The following is a 23,208-nucleotide window of genomic DNA, read 5'->3' as shown; positions in this document are numbered from 1 at the left end:
CCTCCTGCTGACGATAGCTCATCTCAATTGATTAGACTGTTCCTGTTAATATGCATACTTCCACCTTTTCATGTTCTCTGTATGTATAAATATCTCCTGTCTGTGTGTTCCATTCTATGCATCCGAAGAAGTGAGCTGCAGCTCATGAAAGCTCATGCTAAAATAAATTTGTTAGTCTCTAAGGTGCCACAAGTACTCCTGTCCTTCACTACTGTTGCTGAAGCACATGCACATTTTTGGCCCTTTGCTCCTGAAGGGAAAATGATCCCTCTCAACCAGCTAAAACAGAACTATTGTTGGAAAAATAAGAGTTACTTCCTGGCACTAAAATAGGGATGAGACAACCTTGTGTTAGCAGAAGCTAGGACAACTTCTCGAGATATTTTAGCAAAACCCAAAATAGTTTGTTTGTTGGGTTTTTTTCTAATGGTGATTAAGTTTCAAAACCAAAGATATCTTACTGTGATGCTGGCAGTGTGTGAGGGGGAATAGAAGATTCCCCTCTCAAAAGCTGGGTTTGCACAATGGATATCCTAAATACTGGGTATGCTGAATTTTTCATTAAGATTTTCTCTCCCCTCATCTCTGCTTTTGTCACACTTTCTGTATTTGATGTTCATTCAACCTGCTCCATTTTCCACCCTATTTTTATTGGATTTTTTTCTCTGCTCCTTTTTTCACAGTTTCACTTAAGCAAAATACAAACCAACGTTTGAACATTGAGTGCCTTCAGAATCCAGCAAAATGAGTTTAACCATCCTTTCTATAGACTTGAAGGAAGATCTTATAACCAGTCACTAATTTTGGCTATTGGAAGGATCTAGAACTGCAGTTGCTGAAGAATAGGATTATATGCAATAGCCGCAAGAAAATTATCTTATCATAAAAGTGGAAAAAATACATGTCGCGTAGCAAATTTTGAAACAAATCCAGTATGTCTAAAATATTGGTGATTTTTAAGAATTTCTGAGAAATGATGGCTATGATGTAACACTGTCAAGTTGAGTAAGACGTACTGGGATGTTGCATAGGCGCTGACTTTTATTTTTCCCTGGGGTGCTCTGCTCTGCCCCTGCCACTGAGGCTTGCCCTTGCGCAGCCTCTTCCTACCCCTGCTCTGCCATCACTCCACCCCTTCTCGCTCCTCTTCTTCCCACCTCTGCTCCAAACCCTCCCCTGAAACTCCCACTGCTCGTTTTTCTCTGCACGCCCTCAAGTGCTGCCCCCAGCCGCCGAACAGCTGATGCTGGTGGTGCTGAGCACCCAACATTTTTTTTTCTGTGGGTGCTTGATCCCAGAGCACCAATGGAGTCAGCAACTGTGCATGTGACTTACTGAATTAGTGTTGGTTGCACGTGTGAAAGTTGCCTTGAGGTAACTTTACTAAAGGGATCCCTGTCTTTCAAAGATATGAAAAAGTAGACGAGCATACTATACTTTTCAATCGTTTGTCTGCCTCACTTCCGCTACGTGCCCCTCCCCCAGTAACCGGCAAATCTTGAGAAATGAGTGAATACCAAAATAGAAAACATAGTTTGAATTAGACATCTAATGTTGCAGCACTTCAGTTTTTCTGTGCTGGCTAGCTGAAACATACTTTCTGTTTAAATGAAAAATTTTGCAAGTAAGTTATCAATCTTTAGCAAATAATTTTATGCTTAAGGAATATAAAATTCTAAATCATGTGAAATGACTGGGTATATTGCCTATAGCATTCTCTGGAAAGAGCTGGAAATATTTTTTCCCCTCTGATTATTTTTGTGATTCATGAAACTTTTTTCCATATGCCAGGATAAAAATACATTACAGTAATATGACTGCTTTGCCCCTCTTGTTTATATTACAAAATACAAAGACGCTAAAGAAAATACTGTTTGCCAGTTTTTTTCAACATCTATTCTGTTGCTGTTATAGAAAATTAATCTCACCACCACCACTCAACACACTCCAAAACTCCACCTCTGAAATACTATGGATAGAGCAGTTGGAGGCCTTTAATGGGTTTTGTCTTTCTCTTGCAGTTTGAGCTTTGACTCATATGTAAATGACCTGATGTGAAGTACAAACATTAAAAATACTTAGTCAGTTGTGTACTGCATGTATTTAGGGAAGTATGAAACTGTCTGCACCTTCTTTCAAGTCTTAATGTACCATGTAAGGTTGCAAGTCAGTTGAGCTAAGATCAGCAATATTGTCCATGCCTTAAGACAAAGTCATGGTTTCAGTCAACTTGAATTGAAGCAGGAGCTGCATAATGAGAGAGCACTTGGATCATTTACATTCACACAAGGCTACAAAGAAAGAAACTAATGGCTCACATTTCTTTTTACAAAACAATTGCTATACCAGAAACAATTTTGCGAATCTATAGGAGAATGTGATGACTGCATGGCACTCTTGGTTGGGTAGAAAGAATCCAGGAAAGATACCCTTTTTCCTCAGACAAGAAATCACAGAAATCATTAAGGACAGTAAGATGCAAATCTTCAGCAGGTTTCATTATGTTTGGGAGTTGGTAAGTTTGAGAGAAATTAAAACATTTATTAACAACATTTTTCTTACAAAATGTAATTAACTCAGCAAATTTTAGCTCTTTTGAAAAGGGGACAGTGTGTGGAAAAAGAAACCCTGAAAATACTTTGTAAAACACTTCTATTTTAAAATGTTTGTATGTAATGTACACATCCTTAAGTTATACTGAAATGGTACTGTAATATTTATACTGAGTATGCATTTTTATATGAAATTTTTGTAATATTTTGCATCTTCTGAATTTGAGACCAGATATCAAAGTATTAAGGGTTATGAAGTGTTGAGGAATAAAGAAAAGTATGTGTGTCTGAATTCGGGGTTTTATGAGCATTGGGTTATAAGCTGCTTTGGTTTTGTGTTGTTTTTAATATATAAGCCCCTACAATATCTGGTCACTGCTAAAATTCAAACAGTTTTTACTTTTATAGTGAGTGCCTATTATCAGATTCTGAATTATTAGCCAATGTTCTGATCATGATATAGTTACCTATTAAAATAAATTGGGAATAGCTGAAAATATTCTGTGTGTAAGCTCTTTGGCCGTTTTATTGAATAATATACTGTCCTGTGCCCAGGCATCTGTTGTCTTCATTGCCTGCATCCATTCATAAAAGGCCTATGTTAACAGTTGTAACCATCCCATTGCCCTGCTTGGCTAATCTTCTGCTAGGTCATCACACTTTCTTCCAATCACAGGGGCAGAACAATGTTCCCTCTGGGGTCCTTTTAGAATCCAGTTAGTATGGTATGAGGCTTATCAGTGGGAAGAAATTATGCTGTCTTTGCTGCCTCCTCTTTTCCTTATACCCTAGGCCTGGTCGCAACACAGTTTGTGTCCATTCAGCTATTTCAGTTAAGGGCGAGATTTTCTCCCTCCTGCGGCGCCCTCCTCCCCCCCCCGGGCACCAAAATAGCTAAATTCAGTACAACCCCTAGTTTGGCCACAGGTGTACCGGTATAAATATGCCTTATAGAAGTATAGCTTATTTTTCCACATTTCCATGAATAAGCTATGCTTCAACAAGCATCTTTATACCAGTGTAAATGTCTCCATACTAGGAGGCTGTACTGCTGTAACGACACTCTCATATGATACTGTTAAAAGCAATACAGAAAGCGTTGGTAGATGAGCCCCTATGGAGCAAAGCTCAAATGAGAGAGTTAAATGGAGGTTCCTCATTAATTTAGCTACTGCTAAAAATTAGTATGGTCTGACCACCTTGCTCTCTGAAGTCTCTGTGCAAGTTTGTCATTCTCACTCTCGGCAATGAACTGCCCCTCAATGTGATGAAGGGCTGGTTAAACTTAGGGCTTGTCTACACAGCCCTGCTGTGTAGGGTAGATTCAAATCCCAGCTTGCCATGAACTAAATGTTCTAGTAGAAAAGCCCTCAGTTTATTTCAATTTGTTTACAATGTGAATTAAGATAATGCTGAATTCAGGTCACTTTAATTCTGAATAAGCATGACCACACAGTGGTTTCATGCAGTTTAAACTACTTTTGAAAGTGAATTCAGTTTGTTTCCTGAGTTTGCCCATGTAGCCAAGCACTAAATGTGTATTTCTTGTCCTTTGGGCCATGGCTTAAGATTTCACAGTGTATATATGTATATGATGTCACTCTGTGTGCATGTAAATCCCTGGCAGACTTCAGCCCGTTATATGCAATGAAGATCTAGAATTTCTTGGGAAGATTTGAACTGTCCACCCAAGGAACAGGTCTGTGCACCTCCCAGGAATATGAAAACCAGCCACAATGACTATGCATACTACTTATAGATCAGCACCCCCTTCATAGAAGTGAATCTGTCAGCTTCCCTGAAGAATGTAATAGCTGACCCAGTCCTAAAAAAAGCCAACATCAGATGGAGACAGTCTTTCTATTGTCCCATCTCTAGCATCACATTCTTCAGTAAACTCACTGAGAAAATAGTGACAGCCAAGCTCCAGCTTTGTATGGTCTCTGCAGCCATGCTGGATGCTTTGCAATCAGGCCCCAGATAAGGACACAGCATACAGCGGGGTGGGCAAACTTACCGATCCTCTGAGCCACATACAATAATCTTCAGAAGTTCAAGAGTCTCAAACCACACGCAACCTGCCCTGCGGCGTGGTGCCTACTGGGGCTTGGGACCTCATCCCTGTGGGGCGACACCTGCTGCGACTTCAGGCTTTCACCTGAGCCACGGCATTCCCCCCTCCTTGCAGGGAAGAAGCCCCTAGCTCCACTGCCCTGCCCAGGGCGAAAGCCCCAAGCTCCCTCCCCCAGTCTGGTAGGTGGAGAATTGGGGGGAGTGCAGGGGGCTCCATGAGCCACTCTTTAACTGTAGAAGTGCTACATGTGGCTTGTGAGCTGCGGTTTGGCCACACCAAGCATACAACCAGCACTAATGGCATTAAGACAGCCTTCTTATGGCAGTGGATGAAGGCTACATCTTGTGGTTCTATGCTTAACCTCTCCTCTGACTTCTGACACAGCTGCCCTGTTTAGATGATGTGTCAGGAGAAGGTGGTGTAGGAATACAATGGCTTCAATCGTTTCTCTCTCTAACCGGATGCAGAGAGAATGGACAACTGCTTTTCTTCCTTACCCTCACCTAAGGACCTATCCTAGTCTCCCTCTTCAGTATCCATGCAAGACCATTTAGAGAGTGGTGAGGCCAATAAAAGGTTGATGACACTCAGCTATCTTTTTCCTTTTCCAAAAAGTGTTAATCAACATCTGCACAACGATGCTGCAGGTCTACAGGTGACTAACTCCTGGAAGAAGAGTAGCTACCTCATATTAAAGCAAGCAAGACACAAGGGCTGATGGTCAGAAGAGGGGCAAAAACTTTGAAGGCGTGATTGGGTCATTGTGTCCCCTTTCAAATGAAGATGCATTTTGTGTCACTGCAGAAATTTTGGGATACGTGCTCATTATTCCAAAATCCATTGGCTGTATCTTTATTGACAGCCGTGCTCATGTTTTTGTTCGGTGGACCCTGTGAAGTATTTATTTTGTGTTCTGGATGTTCAGCTTCCATTCGCTTTTGTGTTTTTCGGCAAGGTTGAGAAGTCCTGTCAGACTTGTTAGCCAGATATTGTCCTCCTTTGCTCATTGTTTTCCCTCTCAGACATTTATTGAATAATCTCTGATACATAATTGTGAGTTCAGTCTTGATTCCAAAGGGCAATTCGGGATATGAATTTCACAGCCATCTAGTGTATTTGGATGCTTATTTACTATTCATTTAATTGGGAATAGTGTTCATATCCCTTAGACATCTTTGAAAATCTCACCCTATTAATAAAATATCAGATGTGAAATTCAGAACAGACACTAAAATTCAGATGTAATCAAAGCAGAGAGATAATAAAAGAAATAGGGTTGTGGGATGGGGGACTCTGTACAAAACACAAGTATACAGTGCTGAGCATGTTGTTGCTATGAAATGTAACATTCCAGTAAAGGCCCGGTGGTTACCACAATTTCTGATTAATTGCAACTTTTCTGAAAATATACTCTTAGTTCAGGTATTGTTACTTAGTCACTCATTTGTATCTAGACAGTTGGATGCACTGCTTTTAATCAAATTACAGAAGTTTTCATATTTGTTTGATTTTCAATTTCTTGGCTTTTCTGACACTTGCCTACTGCTGATGTGCAGTTTATTGAGCTATAGAATGCTGCTCTTTTTCACAAGTATCTGTAAATATGGCTGGTAAAATTCCCCATGTCTTATTATATAATGCAATTATGACAGGTATAGATTTTGTGAAATAAAATTGACTCTAGTGCCTTAAAACCTTCCCTGAAAATTCACATTCTTAATCTTGTGTGTGGGCCTAATAGTTGCAGAATTAATAGGTATTGCAAGCATGATGCCATTGCCAAATATCTGCACAGTTTGAAATTAATGTTTTGAGTGGCATTTGAAATTCTTTTTTTTAAATACCAGGATTTTTCCAGTGATGATACTAAGCTAGAATACAATGTAGACGCAGCCAATGGCATTGTTATGGAAGGGTATCTCTTTAAGCGAGCCAGCAATGCCTTCAAGACTTGGAACAGGTAAGACTTCAAAAACTCTCCTTGTTATGGTTTGTAACCATACTGATTATTAGGCTAAATTCTGGGCTGATGTAGAACCCTGGAAAACCCCATTAATTCTACAGAGTTGCCTGAAGCATAAATTGGTGCACCATTTGGCCTGTTGTATTTATTGCAGTGACTTACAGAATTCAAGGAAATTTCTTATTTTGTTTTATTGCTTGTTTGCAAGCACAGGGCCTGATCTTTGCAAGTCCTCATCTCAGAGCTTGTATTGAAATCCATAGATGCCACAGGTGCTGGCTTCTAATTTTCCCGGGGGTGCTCAACCCCTGCTGCACCCCAGATCCCGCCCCCACCCACCCACCCCCTTTGCCACAAATCCACGCCACTGCCTCTTCCTGCCCCCAATCCACCCCGGGCCCCAACCCCAATCCACCCCTCTCCTGCTGCCCCATTCTTGTTCCTCCCTCTCCCTACCAATGCCTCCTGCACGTGGCAGAACAGCTGTTCTGTGCTGTGCAGGAGGCGCTGGGAAGGAGGGGGAGGAGTTGATCAGCAGGGCCGCTTTGGGTGGAGCATTATAACTCGTGATTGTGTACAAAATGTCATTATCTATAAATATAAACCCTGGGGAAATAAAAATGTATAAAGACTTCTGGTTTAAATGCAAATATACGGGTGTGTGTGTGTGTGTGTGTGGGGAGGGGGGTAATACTGAGGGACTCCAATGGCCATGTCTACATGGGGACACCGGAAAGCTAAGGCAAATCAATGAAAGGTGTGAAGTCAGTGCACACAAGTTAGCGTGTTATCCTGCCTCCCCCATGCTCTCGTTGAAAAGTAAAGTAGTCTGTTTGCTGTAACTTAATCTTCCTTGGGTTAAATTTGTAAATTAAATATTATTCTTAATATTTTACAGTTTATTTACATGCTCTTCTCAGCTGTTGGTGCGCCGCAATTGTGATTTCAAGGGAGTGCAGTTCTAGAAATGATAAAACCTCCAGCATGTATGCTAAACTATAAACTACAGCTATGCAGTTTTAAGTCCTTTCCCTGACCATTCAGTGCTCCTGTTTGTTGTTATGCGCCCCTAGCATTGCCCCAGTGCATATATTAAGCCATTTGTATGCTATTGTGCTTCAGAGTGACAGTGCATACTGGAGTATGTTGTGGGAATTGCGTATACTTTGTGTTGTGCTGTTCAGTGATAGAATAGATCTCTTTTTATTAACATCCATCAGTTTTAAAACATTAAATGCCATTGGCTGGATCTTTTTCATTATAAAAGAGGGGATTGCTGGTAGGGTTTTCTCTGCAAGGGCCCCAATACACTAGGATTTACTCTCCCCCCATGGTTAAAATATCTCCAGATTCTGACTGTTTTCGGGGAGATTAAGGGTAGGCTAGCAGAGGTGTTAGAGTGCTGTTTCACGCTTTGATTTCCTGGATGGCAGAGTTAATTGGCTACTGTTTCATTGTTTATAAAGGTAGTCAGATTTTTTTGTGAATTTTTTCAGTGACAAATGTTTTTTCAAAGAAAATTATAATTTTCATCAACACTTTTTTCCTTCAGAACTTTTTCTATTTTTAACAGATACGTTATCTCCCCATGTGTGAAAGCCTAGTTGAATGTCCCACAATCATTCTACGAATGAGGAAGATCAGATGTGATGGACTGTATAAGGCATCACAGCATTTAGTATTTGAGTCAGGATCGGACATTTGTTGGTTTTGTGCTATGTTCATTCAGATTTTTCTCTTGTATAATCTAGCTAATAGTTTATAAATTACTACTGAAAATATGACATTAAGATATTAAAAATAATTCTTTATGGACTCTACAGTCATTTGTCTACTTTGATCAGTGTCTACAACTAGCTCCATTTTCTCCTTTCTTAAAAAGGAAATAAGTAGGTCAGACTAAATGATCACAATGGGCCCTTCTGGCCTTGGAATCTATGAATCTTTGGAAAAGGCAGCTATTGTTTAAGTCACAGATTCTAAGGCCAGAAGGAACTATTGTGATCTAGTCTGACCTCCAGAGAACTGCTCCAAAATAAACTTCCAATTTTGCTATAAAAATTGTCAGTGATGAAGAATCCACCACGACCCTTGGTAAGTTGTTCAAGTGGTTAATTAATCTTCCTGTTAAAAATGTACATCTTACTTCCAGTCTGAATTTAGCTAGCTTCAGCTTCCAGCCATTGGATAATGTTAGACCTTTCTCTGCTACATTGATGAGCCCCTTGTTTGTTCTACATGTTAGCACTTTATAGATTGTCATTGGGTCACCACTTTACCTTCTCTTTGTTAGCCTTACGGAGCTCAGTTGATTTGAGTTTATCACTATAAAGCATATTTTCTGATTCTTTAATCATTCCTGTGGCTCCTCTGAACCCTTTCCAATTTATCAACATCCTTCTTGAATTGTGGACTCCAGAACTGGACACAGTATTCAGCAGGGGTCTCACCAGTGATAACCTCTCTACTTGTACTTGAGATTCTCCTGTTTATACATCCAAGGATTGCATTAGCCTTTTTGGCCACAGCATTGCACTGAGAAGAAATTTTCAGTTGATTATCAGAGTCACTATTTCACAAGATAGAATCTCCCATCCTATAAATATGGCCTACATTCTTTCTTCCTAGATGGATATATTTACAATTAGTCATATTAAAATGCATGTTGTTTGCTTGCTCCCAGCTTACCCAGTTATCCAGATAACATTGTATCAGTGACCTGTCCACTGCATTATTTACCACTCCACTAATTTTTGTGTCATCTGCAAACTTTCAGTGCTGGTTTTGTGTTCTTCCAGGTCATTAATAAAAATGTTACATAGCATTCAACCAATAACAAATCTCTGCGGGATCCCACTAGAAACACACCTGTTCGAGGATTCTGTGTTTATAACTACATTTTGAGACTTGTCAGTTATTAAATGGATTTAAAATTGGCTGTGTGCCATGTTAATTTTTTTAATCAAAATATTGCGGAGTACCAAGTCAAATGCCTCCCAGAAGTCTAAGTATGTTACATCAACACTATTCCCTTTAACAACCAAACTTGTAATGTCATTTTTAAGAAAAAAAAAAAATCAGGTTACTGTCACAGTAACCTATTTTCCAAAAAGCCATGTTGACTGGCATTAATTATATTAACCTACTTTATTAATAAAGTCCTATATCAGTTATGCCATCATTTTGCCTGCTATCAGTTGTCAGACACAGGTTTATAATTACTTGTGCCAATATTTAAAAAGAGTTAACAGAATGACCCAACATTAGCTTTCTTCCGGAACTTTCCCAGTGCTCCAGGACTTATTGAAAATTGACATTAATGGTCCAGCAAGCACCTCAGCCAGCTCCTTTAAAATTCTTGGGTGCAAGTTATCTGGTCTTCCTGATTTTAAAAATGCCTAACTTTAGCTGCTGTTTAACATGTTCCTGAGCTACTAGTGGAATGGAAAGTGTGTTATATGATATGATTACATCAAATGTTTTCCCCTGAATACAGAATGGAAATATATATAGAAAGCTTCTGCATTTTGTGCATTATTATTGATAATTGTACCATTGGCACCAATACGCTTATTAGGATTCTTTTTGTTCCTAATATATACTTTTACTGTCCTTAGCTCTACTGACTATGGATTTCTCCTTGTGTCCCTCAGCTTCCCATATTGATTTTCTATAATTCCTAACTTCTGATTTGTATTCATTATTATCAAGTTCCCCTTTCTTCCATTTGTTGTAAATACATTTTTCTTACTTTATTTTTATTTACAAGTACATTTCTAACTTTAGTTTGCTGCATTTTTGGGCAGAAATGCAGTAACTTTATCTGTTTCTGAAGTCTAAAATGAGAGGTGATAGAAATATGCATTGTTTACATATAGAAACTGGACATCTCACTGAAATGTAATTAGAAATATGAAAGGTAAAGGTGACACAAGAACCAGTTTTACACTTTTATTACAGTGACATCACACTTTATCACAATGAGATACATTCTGTTAAGGAAAAAAAAGGGGGGGGGGATTTTCCCTTGCTCTCCTATTTTCTAGTGTGTGGTTACTTTAATTCCCAAACTGGCCAGCTTGTCTCCATGTATTCCCAAACTGGGAGGGATTGCAACTGCTTTGGAGGACAGGGTCATAATTCAAAATGATCTGGACAAATTGGAGAAATGGTCTGAGGTAAACAGGATGAAGTTTAACAAAGACAAATCCAAAGTGCTCCACTTTGGAAGGAAAAATCAGTTTCACACATACAGAATGGGAAGAGACTGTCTAGGAAGGAGTACGGCAGAAAGGGATCTAGGGGTTATAGTAGACCACAAGCTAAATATGAGTCAACAGTGTGATGCTGTTGCAAAAAAAGCAAACGTGATTCTGGGATGCATTAACAGGTGTGTTGTGAGCAAGACACGAGAAGTCATTCTTCCTCTCTACTCTGCTCTTGTTAGGCCTCAACAGGAGTATTGTGTCCAGTTCTGGGCACCGCATTTCAAGAAAGATGTTGAGAAATTGGAGAGGGTCCAGAGAAGAGCAACAAGAATGATTAAAGGTCTTGAGAACATGACCTATGAAGGAAGGCTGAAAGAATTGGGTTTGTTAGTTTGGAAAAGAGAAGACGGGAGAGGGGACATGATAGCAGTTTTCAGGTATCTAAAAGGGTGTCGTCAGGAGGAGGGAGAAACCTTGTTCACCTTAGCCTTTAAGGATAGAACAAGAAGCAATGGGCTGAAACTGCAGCAAGGGAGGTTTAGTTTGGATATTAGGAAAAAGTTCCTAACTGTCAGGGTGGTTAAACACTGGAATAAATTGCCCAGGGAGGTTGTGGAATCTCCATCTCTGGAGATATGTAAGAGTAGGTTAGATAAATGTCTATCAGGGATGGTCTAGACCAGGGGTGGGCAAACTTTTTGGGGCGAGGGCCACATCTGGGTGAGGAAATTGTATGCAGGGCCGGGGCAGGGCGGGTGGAGTGCGGGATGTGGAGGAAGGGGCTCAGGACAAGGGATTGGGGCAGAGAAGGGGTGCAGAGTGTAAGAGGGGGCTCAGGGAAGGGGGTTGGGGTACAGGAGGGGTGCGGAGTGCAGGATGGGGCTCAGGGCAGGGAGTTGGGGTGCACGGGGTGCAGGGTGCAGCAGGGAGCTCAGGGCAGGTGGTTGGAATGCACAGGAGTGCAGAAAGGGGCTCAGGGCAGGGAGTTGGGTGCAGGAGGGGTGCGAGGTACAGGCAGAGGGCTTAGGGCAGGAAGTTGGGGGGCGGGGGGCAGGAGGGGTTTGAGCTCCAGCCCGGTGCCGCTTACCTAAAGTGGCTCCGGGGTGGCAGTGGCGCACACCAGGGCCAGGGCAGGCATGCAGGGAGCCTGCCCTGTCCCCACGCCACTCCAGGAAGTGCTGCGGCCCCTGGGTGGGGGGCGGGGCAGAGGGCTCTGCGTGCGCACATGGAGCCCTTTGCCTCCCGGCCCAGGGGCTGCTTCTGAGAGCAGCGCTGGGCCCGCAGCACCACCAGGGGTAATCCCGCGGGCCGGATCCAAAGCCCTGAAGGGCCGGATCCGGCCCGCGGGCCATAGTTTGCCCATCCCTGGTCTAGACAGTATTTGGTCCTGCCATGAGGGCAGGGGACTGGACTCGATGACCTCTCGAGGTCCCTTCTAGTCCTAGAGTCTGTGAATCTACGAATTGTGCAATCCCCTGGGCAAAAGATTTGCTTTTGGTTTGTGTTCATATTCCTGAGATTCCAGAGCTAGCCACGAATCAGATGCTATAGTCCAGAGCACTCTTACTGGCTATACAATTAACATTACTGACAGGAGCTCAAACTATTTTTCAATGTGGCATTTAAAAAAGATAATTACCAGTTCCACCCAGTTCCTGTCAATTAGCACTTTGACATCTTTTCAGTATTTTTAAAATACTTCTTTGTAACTTATTTCCTAAAAATACATTGGAGTAAAAATCATGGCACTTTTTACAAAAACATTTTGCTCTAAACTTTCCAAGATGTTTTCCATTAGACTGTCTTTTTAAAACTGCCATTGTTTTTCCTTAACTATCAAATGGATGCTGCCCTAATTAAATAAGTTTATATTACCTTTGATGAAGACACCATATGGAAATGTAAGAAATAAGTTGACAGCTTTTGGGATTCTTTGAGGAAATTATCTGCTTACAGACAAGCCCCATTTTCCCAATAAAATAACGATTTACATTTTCAAGACCAGTGATGATTAAAGGCAAGCAAATACTATTGTAAGTTTTCATTGGGTATGGAGCAGATCAGTGCAGTGCTAGCTGACAAATACTGATTGTGCATGTCTTGGTATACACCCCCACCCACCAAGACATGCACAATCAGTATTTGTCAGCTTGCACTGCACTGGTGTGTGTGTAAGATTCATAAAGAAACTTGTGGACGGGTTACGAGGCGAATCATTGAATCTGTACCCAATGTGACATTGTTGCCTTGTAATTTAATTTTATCGATCAAGACAAAACAATTAGGTGACATTCTCTGAATGTTATATTGAATGTTCCTCCCTTTATTTTCATTTTGTGTAATTGTGTGTGTTGGGAGTGGGGGTCGTATGCAATGCTCCTTTTTGAAGCATTGCAAACTAAAAATTTCGAAATCTTGTATACTACTTCTGTGAGTATTCATATACATGGTGATGGACTTCAGTGGCTATGGGAGCTAAAATGTAATATTTTTATAATGGAAAGCTTGCAAAGAAAGGTATGCAGATTACTGCTGGAGTAAGAGTTATCGGTATATGTACTAAAAAATACACACGTATTTCCTCAGTGGTTCAGGAAGTGAAACCACCCTCTGTTCTTAGTGTGATGCACTGTATGGAAAATTACTTGGGTTCCTGGAAATTCAATTTACAAAAATTCCTTCACTTTTTATCAGTGGTGTATATGTGAGTGAATATGGTAGGTGGAAACAAACCCCTTAGGAAGTAGTACTCTCTATATATTCTGTGCAGTTTGTCAGATTGGGCACTGTAAGCCTTATCTTGCTGGGTTTTCATATCATGCTAATTCTTCACTTATTTTGCTCATTTTGCATTTTCATTCCTTTCCCTCCTTTCCCTTATGTTTTAATCCTACCCCATTTTTTCACATGACAGGAAAAAGCCAGATCACATCAGGTACCAACCAGCTTTTTATACCTTCCCAATGTTCTTTGGCACGTAAAAGCTCATCATTAACCCTGCATTTCATTTTGATTACTTGCAATGGATAGAAAGTGTCTGGTTAAGAAAACAGAGGGTTTTTGCATGAATTGAGAGCACACATGCTGCTCAACACCTTTTAAATTGATAAGAAGGTTTGATGCATTTATAGTCAGAGGAGCTTAAAACACCCCTCCCCCCAAAAATCTTAGTCTCCACTGTCAGACTTTTCCAGAATATATGTTAAAAGTGCTATCTTGCTCCCATTTAAGTCAATGGACATTTTGCTAGCGATTTCTCTGGGAGCAGGATTGGGAGTGTTTCTCTTTTAATCATTCTATTTAATTCTCTGGGCCTAGATGATTCAGTCAGCTGCATGCCTGTCAAACAATAAACAAAATGACTCCCTCTTGAATTTGTTAAAGCTGATTTAAGTTTCTAGTAAAGACACTAACGTCATTTTTTAAAAGTTCTTTTCTCATTGCTCTTTTTTTGGTCTCTTGTAGTTCTTAGAAGTATGAAAACACTCTTTGCTGATTTTTGTTCTTTTCTAACTGGCAAATGTTGATTTTATTTTTCCTTTCTTTTGGATAAATTTGAAGTGAAATTAGCCGTTTTAACGGCTACTTTGAATGATATAGAAGCATTTGACGTCAAAATATCTGCCTTGTGGTGCAGCATCATTTTAGTTATGTGCTACTAGAGAGCCAGCAGGAACAAAACTCATTTTTTTATGCCCCCACAAAATGTCCCTTCCTCCATATTTTCTGATAATAGAATGGTGTATTTAAAACACATGGTTGATAAAGCTCAGCACGTACAACACAGCTAGTCTCCAAACCATTTACAGTCAATCCCAGGAGCACAGTAGGGACATTGCATCCAAATAATGTAGGAACAGTGGCATGAGGTGCGAGTCTGTTTTGTCTTTGGACCACGCCCTTTTCTGTGCGGATTAGAAACCGGAGAACTTCCCTAATGGGATCTAATCATTTTAAGATGGGCCCAAATTTTGGCTTTAAAAAAAATCTCGGTAGTCCTTAATGATGAAATCACTGTGGTGCTACGAGTGACGTTAATGCACTGTATTTTGTAGCTGTCACTTTTCAAAAAATGCTATAATACTAATGCATTCACTTACGCATTTGGCATAGAACTGCGGCTAAAGTAAAGCCAGAAGTTGAGTATTCGTTACAGCATATACTATACCAAATAAAGGGTTTCATTTTCAGTGACATTTTTTCCCCATCTCTAAAAAATGTAAATGAGTGGACTTCTTTAATTTGACTTTTTGTAAAAGGTAGGTAGAGCAGTGTAAAAAACCTCCAGGAAAAGACCTCAGAAGCATCGTAACATACTGTACATTTATACGGTCAGATATACCATGGTTGCCAGATTGGAGTTTATTCACTGTAGAGATTCACTAAATGTTAACTGTACAAGTGAAGTGTGTTGGATTCATAAAACTCACCACACTTATTTAAGTGATTCTTAGAGATTTGCTCCATTGCATGTTATCTCTTGTGGCAGGGCTGCACTTTCCTTTGCTTTGTAGGGGTGGCTTTTCATGTATCTAACTGGTTGTATGTACAAAAACTCAGACTTATTCTCTGCTTATTTTCCTTTTTCAGCCTGCTTTGTAGCTGAATTATCCATTTCTTTACTTAGAAATAATCTACACAATGATTGGGTTACATGCTTGATTAATACATTCCTTTTAGATGGTAAAGATGATAGCTTTTCAATTGCAGTGACTGAAATATACTGTAGTTAATAACTTGAAAAAACCCTTTCCATATTTGATCTAAGTATTTCAGTCACATTTAGAATTAACCTTTATAATTTTATAAATGGAGATCTTGCTTTTTGAAACTAAATATATTCCTTCACCATTTGGAAATATAATTGTTAAAAGGTAGAATCTCAACTTTCTACAGGCTAAGTACTAACTGTTTTACAATAAAAATTTCCTGGAATGAGTCTAATTCTTTTTATACCTTATTTCCCCCTTTGTTCTTCCTTAAGTATTTTTTTTGTGTGTGCTTGTGGTGGTTTAATAAATAGGGGTGTTTTGTTGCTATTTGTAGTGAAGTAGAGTTCAGTATTAAACAATTTCATGGATAATGTGACAATGTTTTGATGTCACTTTACATAACATTGTTCCTCATCTTAACAGGCAGCACAAAATAAGTGGCATATTGTAGGAGTATGTTTGTGATAACCACTTTAATATGATAAGATAAAACACAGGCTTGTATTAAAATAAACCTTGATCAAAGAAGTATGCCCAACTTTGACTATAGTACTGAATTAGTTTTGTTTTTTTATTTTTTTCTATAATCTTTAGCCAGTTATTCAGTGATTCCAGTTTTGTGATTGCATCCCAAGGAAATAGAGTGGCAGTTAATCAGTTATTTGTCATGTTTCGTGTATGGTAGCCTGATCTGGTGATGAATCAGATGTTCTGGACCAGGGTCCTTATGCAGAGTCTTTTCCAGAGTAGTAGTGGGATTTCCAACCCCAAGCATTCAAAAACCATGAGTCAGGGCCCCAAAAATAAGATTGGCAATTTTGGGAGTCTTTTTATTTGCCTTCTGGTATTTGAGCCTGCAGGATGCATTTGCTTCATGTTTTCAAGCTTATCTCTCCAAAAATGGTCTAGGAACTCGCTTTAAAAAAAAAAAGTTGATTTTCATGCAGTCTCTTGATTCTAGCATCTAGGGCTTTAAGAAATACCAAATACTAGAAAACTTGCAATACATCGCAAGAGGTGGCAACACTGCAGTAGTTTTAGCAACTTAATAAGTTACTTTCTAAAACTTCTCTCTCAAAAATAATTGAGTGAGGAATTCATAGATTCTGAGGCTGGAAGTGAGTGCAGTGATCACCTAGTCCAACCTCCTGCATAACACAGTTCCTGAAACTTCCCCGGAATAATTCCCTGTTTGAACTAAAGCAGATCTTTTAGAGACATGTCAAATCTTGATTTTAAATTTTGCCAATAATGCAAAGTCCATCAGAGCCCTTGGTATATTGTTCCAGTGCTTAATTACCTCTTTTAAAAATTCATGCTTTGATTTCAATCTGAATGTCTAACCTCTCAGCTTCCAGCCACTCCATAGTTTGTGTTATGGGTAAACAAACTAAAATAGATGTTTTAAATTATTTATCAATTTCGCTTGTCATAAAGATATAGCCGTGACCATACATTGGAATGTAAAAGTTTTGGAATGAATTGCTTAACTAACATAGTGATAATGTGCATGCACTTGTGTAAGATTTAACTTATGTGAGTCTTACTTAATTTCTTTTCTTTTGTCTTTGTTTTTCCTTTTGTCATTGTTTTGATGAAATCCCATTGTTGTGCAAACTTGTCAAGACTTACTGAGACATTTGTGAACTCCTTTAATCAGTGTGATTCCATAGATACTCTGTTCATCTGTTACAACTAGTAAGCACTGCGAAATCAATTAAATGTTTGGATATCTTTTTATTTATATAGACGCTGGTTTTCAATACAGAATAATCAGCTTGTTTACCAGAAAAAATTTAAGGTAGGTACTGTATTTCCAATACCCAAGAATGTGGTTAATGGGAATTAGGGTGGTCTGTTGAATGGAGCAGAGGAATGAAAGTTGAGAGATGCTGCCACTCGCAACATGACCTTGAGAAAACCACTTAATTTCTCTGTCTCAGTTTCCCTGCCTATAAAATGGGGTAATATCAGCTTCGTAAATCTCTGAGATTCCTGAAGATAGGTGCTTTGTAAGTGCGCATTATCCTCATTGAGGCTCCTGATAGTGATTCCGCAGGTAGGGCTGCATTCTAAAATGAGCATAAACTCCTGTTTTTCTCTGAAAGTAGGCTGCTGGTTACTGTTAAATTTCATATAGGATTAGTTTTTATGCCCTTTGAATTTTCTATGCAATTTTTGTCTCACTTTCATTCAGAAATTTGTAATAGGAAGACTTTTAATTTGGGCTTCAGTTTAAATTTGTCACCTGACAGTTTTGCTTTTCATTGTTGGCTGATACCACTTTTAAAAACAGTCTGAATTAATAGAACTTGGGAGAGATATGGCACCTGGGCGAATCTGGTGCAATAGGTAGTTGTTTTTTTTTTTAAAGTAATATTCTTCTTATAACTGAAAATTTTTGTGCGCGCACACAAACCTGATTGGGGCCAGGAACATGCAGTCCTGTTTGACTGGGAGGTGCAGGTGAGCAGGTCCACATAAAAATTTATCTGTCAAAAGCTACACTTTGGTCAGATTTTATCCTACAAGGGAAGGTATATGCAGCTGCTGCTGGACAAAATATTCTATAATGCTCCAACAGCTGTTTCTGCCCCTACTGGTCTGCTCCCTGCCTACTTATCCACCTCCCACCCCTAATTAAAAAAATTCTAGGAAAGGAATACATGGAAAGCTTTGTTGTGAAGAACTTGGGGTTGCTACACACAAGATGCCTGACACAAACCCACAAAAGCAAGCCTATGAAAAGTTAAGCTACTTTATATACATACCCTCTTCTTCTACTCACAAGCACACACCTTACTATTATCACAGCTACCAAATACCACAGATCATGGAGAGCATCCTTCACTCTGCACCACCTGCAGCCCAAGGAGGCCAACCTTCTTCATTCCCTTCAGCAAATATGCCTGTATCAAATTCTCCGTTCCCCACACAACTAACTTCTACACCAAACACCCACAATTACTAGTGTTGGGGGAGAAGAGTCTAATAAAGGATTGTGGGCAGAAGGCCAGAAGTGGCGGGTGGCAGGGTGGGGAGAGTTAATGTTAGAAATTGCCATAGTGGATCAGAACAGAGGTCCATCTAGTCCAGTGTCTTGTGGCCAGCAGCTGGGTGTGGTGCGTGGTCTGTTGTGTAAGGTGGCTCTGGTAATGGTTGGATATATGCTTGTGGGTGGACAGGAAGAATGAATGTACTGAGTACCTTTTTTTCTTTTTTCCCTTTGGGGGTTTGTTAGGTATGGGAGTGTGTGGCAATCCTAACTGCTTCATGATGATGTTTTGTGAGCAGTATTATTATTATTCTACCACGATCACACTGTAGAACCCTTAACAAATATTATACTTTGATGCTAGTTTAAGGATTTTGTTCTGTTTTATGGACCAAATTTTTAAAGTAGCTTCAACCTAGCATCTGATTTTGCACTTGCAGTGAAATGTGGTCACATTTAATTGTGACCCCTCTCGGTCTGATTTGCAAGCTAATTATTCTCTTCTCAGAAAAAACAGTGGTACTCAGTTGAACCACTCTGCTGTTTAAATGTCAGCTTTAAATCACACAGTCAATTTTGATAGGAAAAGGCGGGTTCTCCCAAGTCTGTATTAAATTTTCATACACTAACAGTTAACTCCTACTATGGATATCACATGCAATCTGTTTTGATGAAAGGGAAAAATTGGAAAGCAGTTGAGACTAGCAGTGGCTTCAGTAAGTGTCTCCCCTCACCATAAACTTCAGTTGTTTTTGTTCATTTTATCCCTCTCTAGGATAATCCCACAGTAGTCGTTGAAGACTTGCGGCTTTGCACAGTTAAGCATTGCGAAGACATAGAAAGACGTTTCTGCTTCGAGGTGGTCTCTCCAACAAAGTAAGGGGTAATTTTTTTTAAAGTTCATATATAATACAAGTTTTACATTTCACTTTCAGACTTGGAACTCAAGAAGGCCATGAAGGGTTCTGGACTAGAGGACCTCTTGAAGTCGCTTCCAATCTTATGATTCTGTTTTGGGAGCGGTCACAATGGGAAAAGAATCTCAATCGCTTTGTTCTCTAATTTCTGTGACCTGGAACATGTGATATTTCTGGGCAGCAGTAGAGACTATTCAGTCTGATTTTTGCACTTGTAATAAATATGCATCCTTAAATAAATAATGGAGATATACCTAGAACTGGAAGGGATCCCGAAGGGTCATCCAGTCCAGCCCCCTGCCTTCATTAGCAGGACCAAGTACTGATTTTTCCCCACACCCCTAAGTGGCCCCCTCAAGGATTGAACTCACAAGCCTGGGTTTAGCAGCCCAATGCTCAAACCACTGAGCTATCCCTCCCATCTCCCTAGTGTTCTTTATACAGTAGTACAGTTGGTAGGCAGATTGCTGCTAAATGGATGAGCTGCAGGCAGTACTGTCAGGCTGCTTCTTAATAGTACAGAAAATGGCTTCCAATTACTTCAGATAATTTCTAAGTTCAGGAATAAAGCACAGCATAGCTGTAATAGCTGCTTCTGCAGTAGTCAATTACACTTCAGTTCCCACTGAATAAAAGGAAAATATTGAATTTTTAAAAAGTCAGTACTAGCCCAAGCAGCACCATACAGTATAAAATACTGCCTAGTGTGCTTAGAGAGGAAAGGCAGCTCTGCATGTGCAAGAACGGGACATTCATGTCACTTTAGAGTCCTGTGGTACAAGGCCAGCTGCTCTTGCGGGGTGTGTGTGTGTGTTTTTTCTCTTCTCCATCTTAAAATTTGTCTGTTTCCTGCTCTTTCTCCCCCATCCATTGGCCAAATTCTACCTTTATTTGGCTTCTGCCTAGCTACGCTTTTTCAACCCTTTAGTCTGACATTTGATGACTTGTTTTCTCTGAATGTTAGTGTGGGCAGCAGTTTTTCCTCCTCTTTAAATCCCTGAAGTCTCCTGCCTTTGAATTCAGTCTCGTATGTTAGACGTCAGAACTCTGTGCCTTTTCTAGGACTGATGTCCATGTCCTGTTTAGTCAGTCATGCAGGTAAATGGGAGGTGAGGATGCAAAGCAGAAACTTCAGGATAACCACATGGAAATTAAACAGCAAATTAACCCATCCTTTGGGTTTCTTAGGGTGTCCTATTGAGGTGTCCATCATTTAGATTTGAGTATTTTGAGGCAGGGAACGTCTTCATTCTGTGTTTGTGAAGGGTCAAGCACATGCCAGCTGTTAACAGTAATAGTAACTGTGTGATGTAGTATGTATACTAGGATGCGCTGAAGTTCCTAACATAAAACTTGCTTAAGAGTCTGGCTTCTAATGAGTGTCTCTCTTCTTTGAGCCAGTTGTTCAGCTTGCTTGAATCTTAGTCTGTGTCTTATTTCTCACAGAAGCTGCATGCTCCAGGCTGATTCTGAAAAGCTGCGGCAGGCATGGATTAAGGCTGTTCAGACCAGTATTGCTACGGCATATAGAGAGAAGGGGGATGAATCCGAGGCAAGTATATTTACCTTTCAAGAGTCAATAATACGGTAAACCATTTCTGATCCTTTTTTCTTCAAGTGAGAATTGTAGAAGAAATTTAATTATTTTTGTGAGGTCTCTGATCTGTGTCTACTGAATTAACTTTTCATCTAGTTAAGGTTATTTTGACCATTTTATGTTTTGAATCAATAACTTCTTTGAGTGATTATCTACACAGATTTCACTGTTGGAGTGCATGCACCCCATGTGCACAGATTGGGTTATTTTGAATGACAGTGTCTGTTGAGGGCTCCCAGAGCACAGGTGTGGTTCCGCTCCCACTGTAGATGAGAGAATAAGGGGCAAGGTGGCCTCAGCCACCTTGCAGAGCACCAGCATGTGTCCCAGAGCCCAGGGGTAAACAATACCAACAACTACAGAGAACTTGGTCCTCATTCGGATACCAGTCCTAGCAACAATTCCAGCAATGTCTCTCAGAGCTACTGAGGAAATGTCAGTGGTTCCACCAGCAGTGCTCATTGGTCTCATCCTTGATAACCCTGCAGCAGGGACAAACACCAAGGAAGCAGTTTGGATGGGACACTTGAGAACTCAGATAAATCATTTGTGGATCCAGCCTCTGGGTTTCTGTTGGCATCCACCTTTACTGTTTCAAAGAAGTCTGAGTAAGGATGACCTTCGGCTGGTGGGCCCCAGAGGTTGTGAAGAAAGGTTCTCACCCAGTTTCAAACTGTTCACCTTGCCCACACCCATCCTCCACCTTCCATCCCTCTTCAAGAACTCTTCTAATGAGGCACTTCTACAACTAGAAGTCGGCTCCCTACAACAACTGGGAGCTGTAGAGGAAGTTCCTCAAGAATTCAGGGGAAAATGCTTCTACTCCCTCTACTATTTGATACCAAAGAGGAATGGTGGGAGGAGACCCATCCTAGATCTATGCTGTCTGAATTCCTCCATTGATGTTTCAAGTTTTGGACGGTCACCTTAGCCTCCATCAACCCTTATTGTATCCTATGGACTGGTTTTTAGCTCCTGACCTACAGGATGCTTATTTCCACATCTAAATAGTCCTGGAACATAAACAATTCCTGCGGTTCATGGTACGAACATCCTGCTCTCAGTACAGGGCCCTACCCTTTGGTCTGGACAGCCTGAGCCACATTCAAAAAGTCCTTCTCCAATAATATTTGGGTTGGGTTATGGGGAACAGCAGCAACTGTTAATTCAGCTTGCAAAGTCTCAATTTCAATGTGCACTTAAGCCAAAGACACAAGGATTTTGTGACTCCCCCCCACTAACAAAATCTCTGCCATCTGTCCCGGCAGTATGTCTTTCTCTTGACCACAGAAATTTCTGCGCCAGTATCCTTCCACCCACAGAGTTCTTTGCCATTTACTCTGACAGCCTTTATGTGGTTCTTGCCAGGCTATGCAGTTGCTATTTTTACAAACCCTGTGTGATAAGTGGCAGTTGCCTGAGGTGCCTCTGTGCTCTGTGCAGCAGCATTTCCATAAGTTGCTTGCTGCTTGTTCCCACTCAGCACAGGGCATTTATTCCTCAGGTGCATAGTGGAATTACAATGATAGCATCTTCTGGGCTCTTCTGGTTTTTACAGGAGATTTGGGACGAGGACTGGAGGAATTACTTAAGGAGGTGAGTGCCTACCCTCCCATCTACCCTCCTTCCCAGGGGTAAAACGGGGACCCTGCTTCCCACCAAACTTATATATGGCGGGAATCCTTTGTTTCCCAGTTTGGTCTCCACCCCTTCTGTGGAAAAATATTAGCAGGCCAAGATGGGGTCCAGTACCAGGTGACACAACCACAGGACCCTGCAATTTCAAAGCAGCATCTCAGGAAGGTGGGAGATGAGCATCTCAAAGTCCTATTGTCCTCCCTAATGGCTCATTGACTAACCAGCCAGTCTCGTGGGCATTCCCCGTGCAAACACTTTTGCAATCGATACATAGTCTGTATTCCTAACTTCAGATACAGAAATGATACATGCATACAAATGCACACAAATTGGATAATCACATTCAGTAAATCATGGTTGGCTCTCATGTCATTCCTTCATATCAGTGTGTTGGAACTCCAAATAATTCAGTTGGCATGCAGAGTATTCTTACCTCTCCTTTAGGGTCTCCCTATGCAAGTGTCTACATACAGTACCATGGTGATGCACTACATCAACAGGCAAGGAAGGGCCCTATCCTCCCCCTGTGCCAAGAAGCCATGAGTCTGTGGT

At 40.5% G+C, this 23,208-nt stretch overlaps 1 protein-coding gene across 1 annotated transcript in view; it reads left to right on the top strand.

Annotated features, from left to right (window-relative positions):
- Positions 1-23,208, top strand: part of ACAP2 (ArfGAP with coiled-coil, ankyrin repeat and PH domains 2) — a 122,189-nt gene that overhangs the window by 66,075 nt on the left and 32,906 nt on the right. Inside the window, exons 10-13 of the mRNA XM_045030060.1 lie at positions 6,474-6,586; positions 17,259-17,310; positions 19,280-19,380; positions 20,868-20,973. Of these exons, the coding sequence (XP_044885995.1) occupies positions 6,474-6,586; positions 17,259-17,310; positions 19,280-19,380; positions 20,868-20,973 (372 nt within the window). The remainder of the gene's footprint in view (positions 1-6,473; positions 6,587-17,258; positions 17,311-19,279; positions 19,381-20,867; positions 20,974-23,208) is intronic.

This window comes from Mauremys mutica, chromosome 9, assembly GCF_020497125.1.
Source record: "Mauremys mutica isolate MM-2020 ecotype Southern chromosome 9, ASM2049712v1, whole genome shotgun sequence".
Taxonomy (NCBI): domain Eukaryota; kingdom Metazoa; phylum Chordata; order Testudines; family Geoemydidae; genus Mauremys; species Mauremys mutica.
This window is presented reverse-complemented; position numbering and strand designations above follow the sequence as displayed.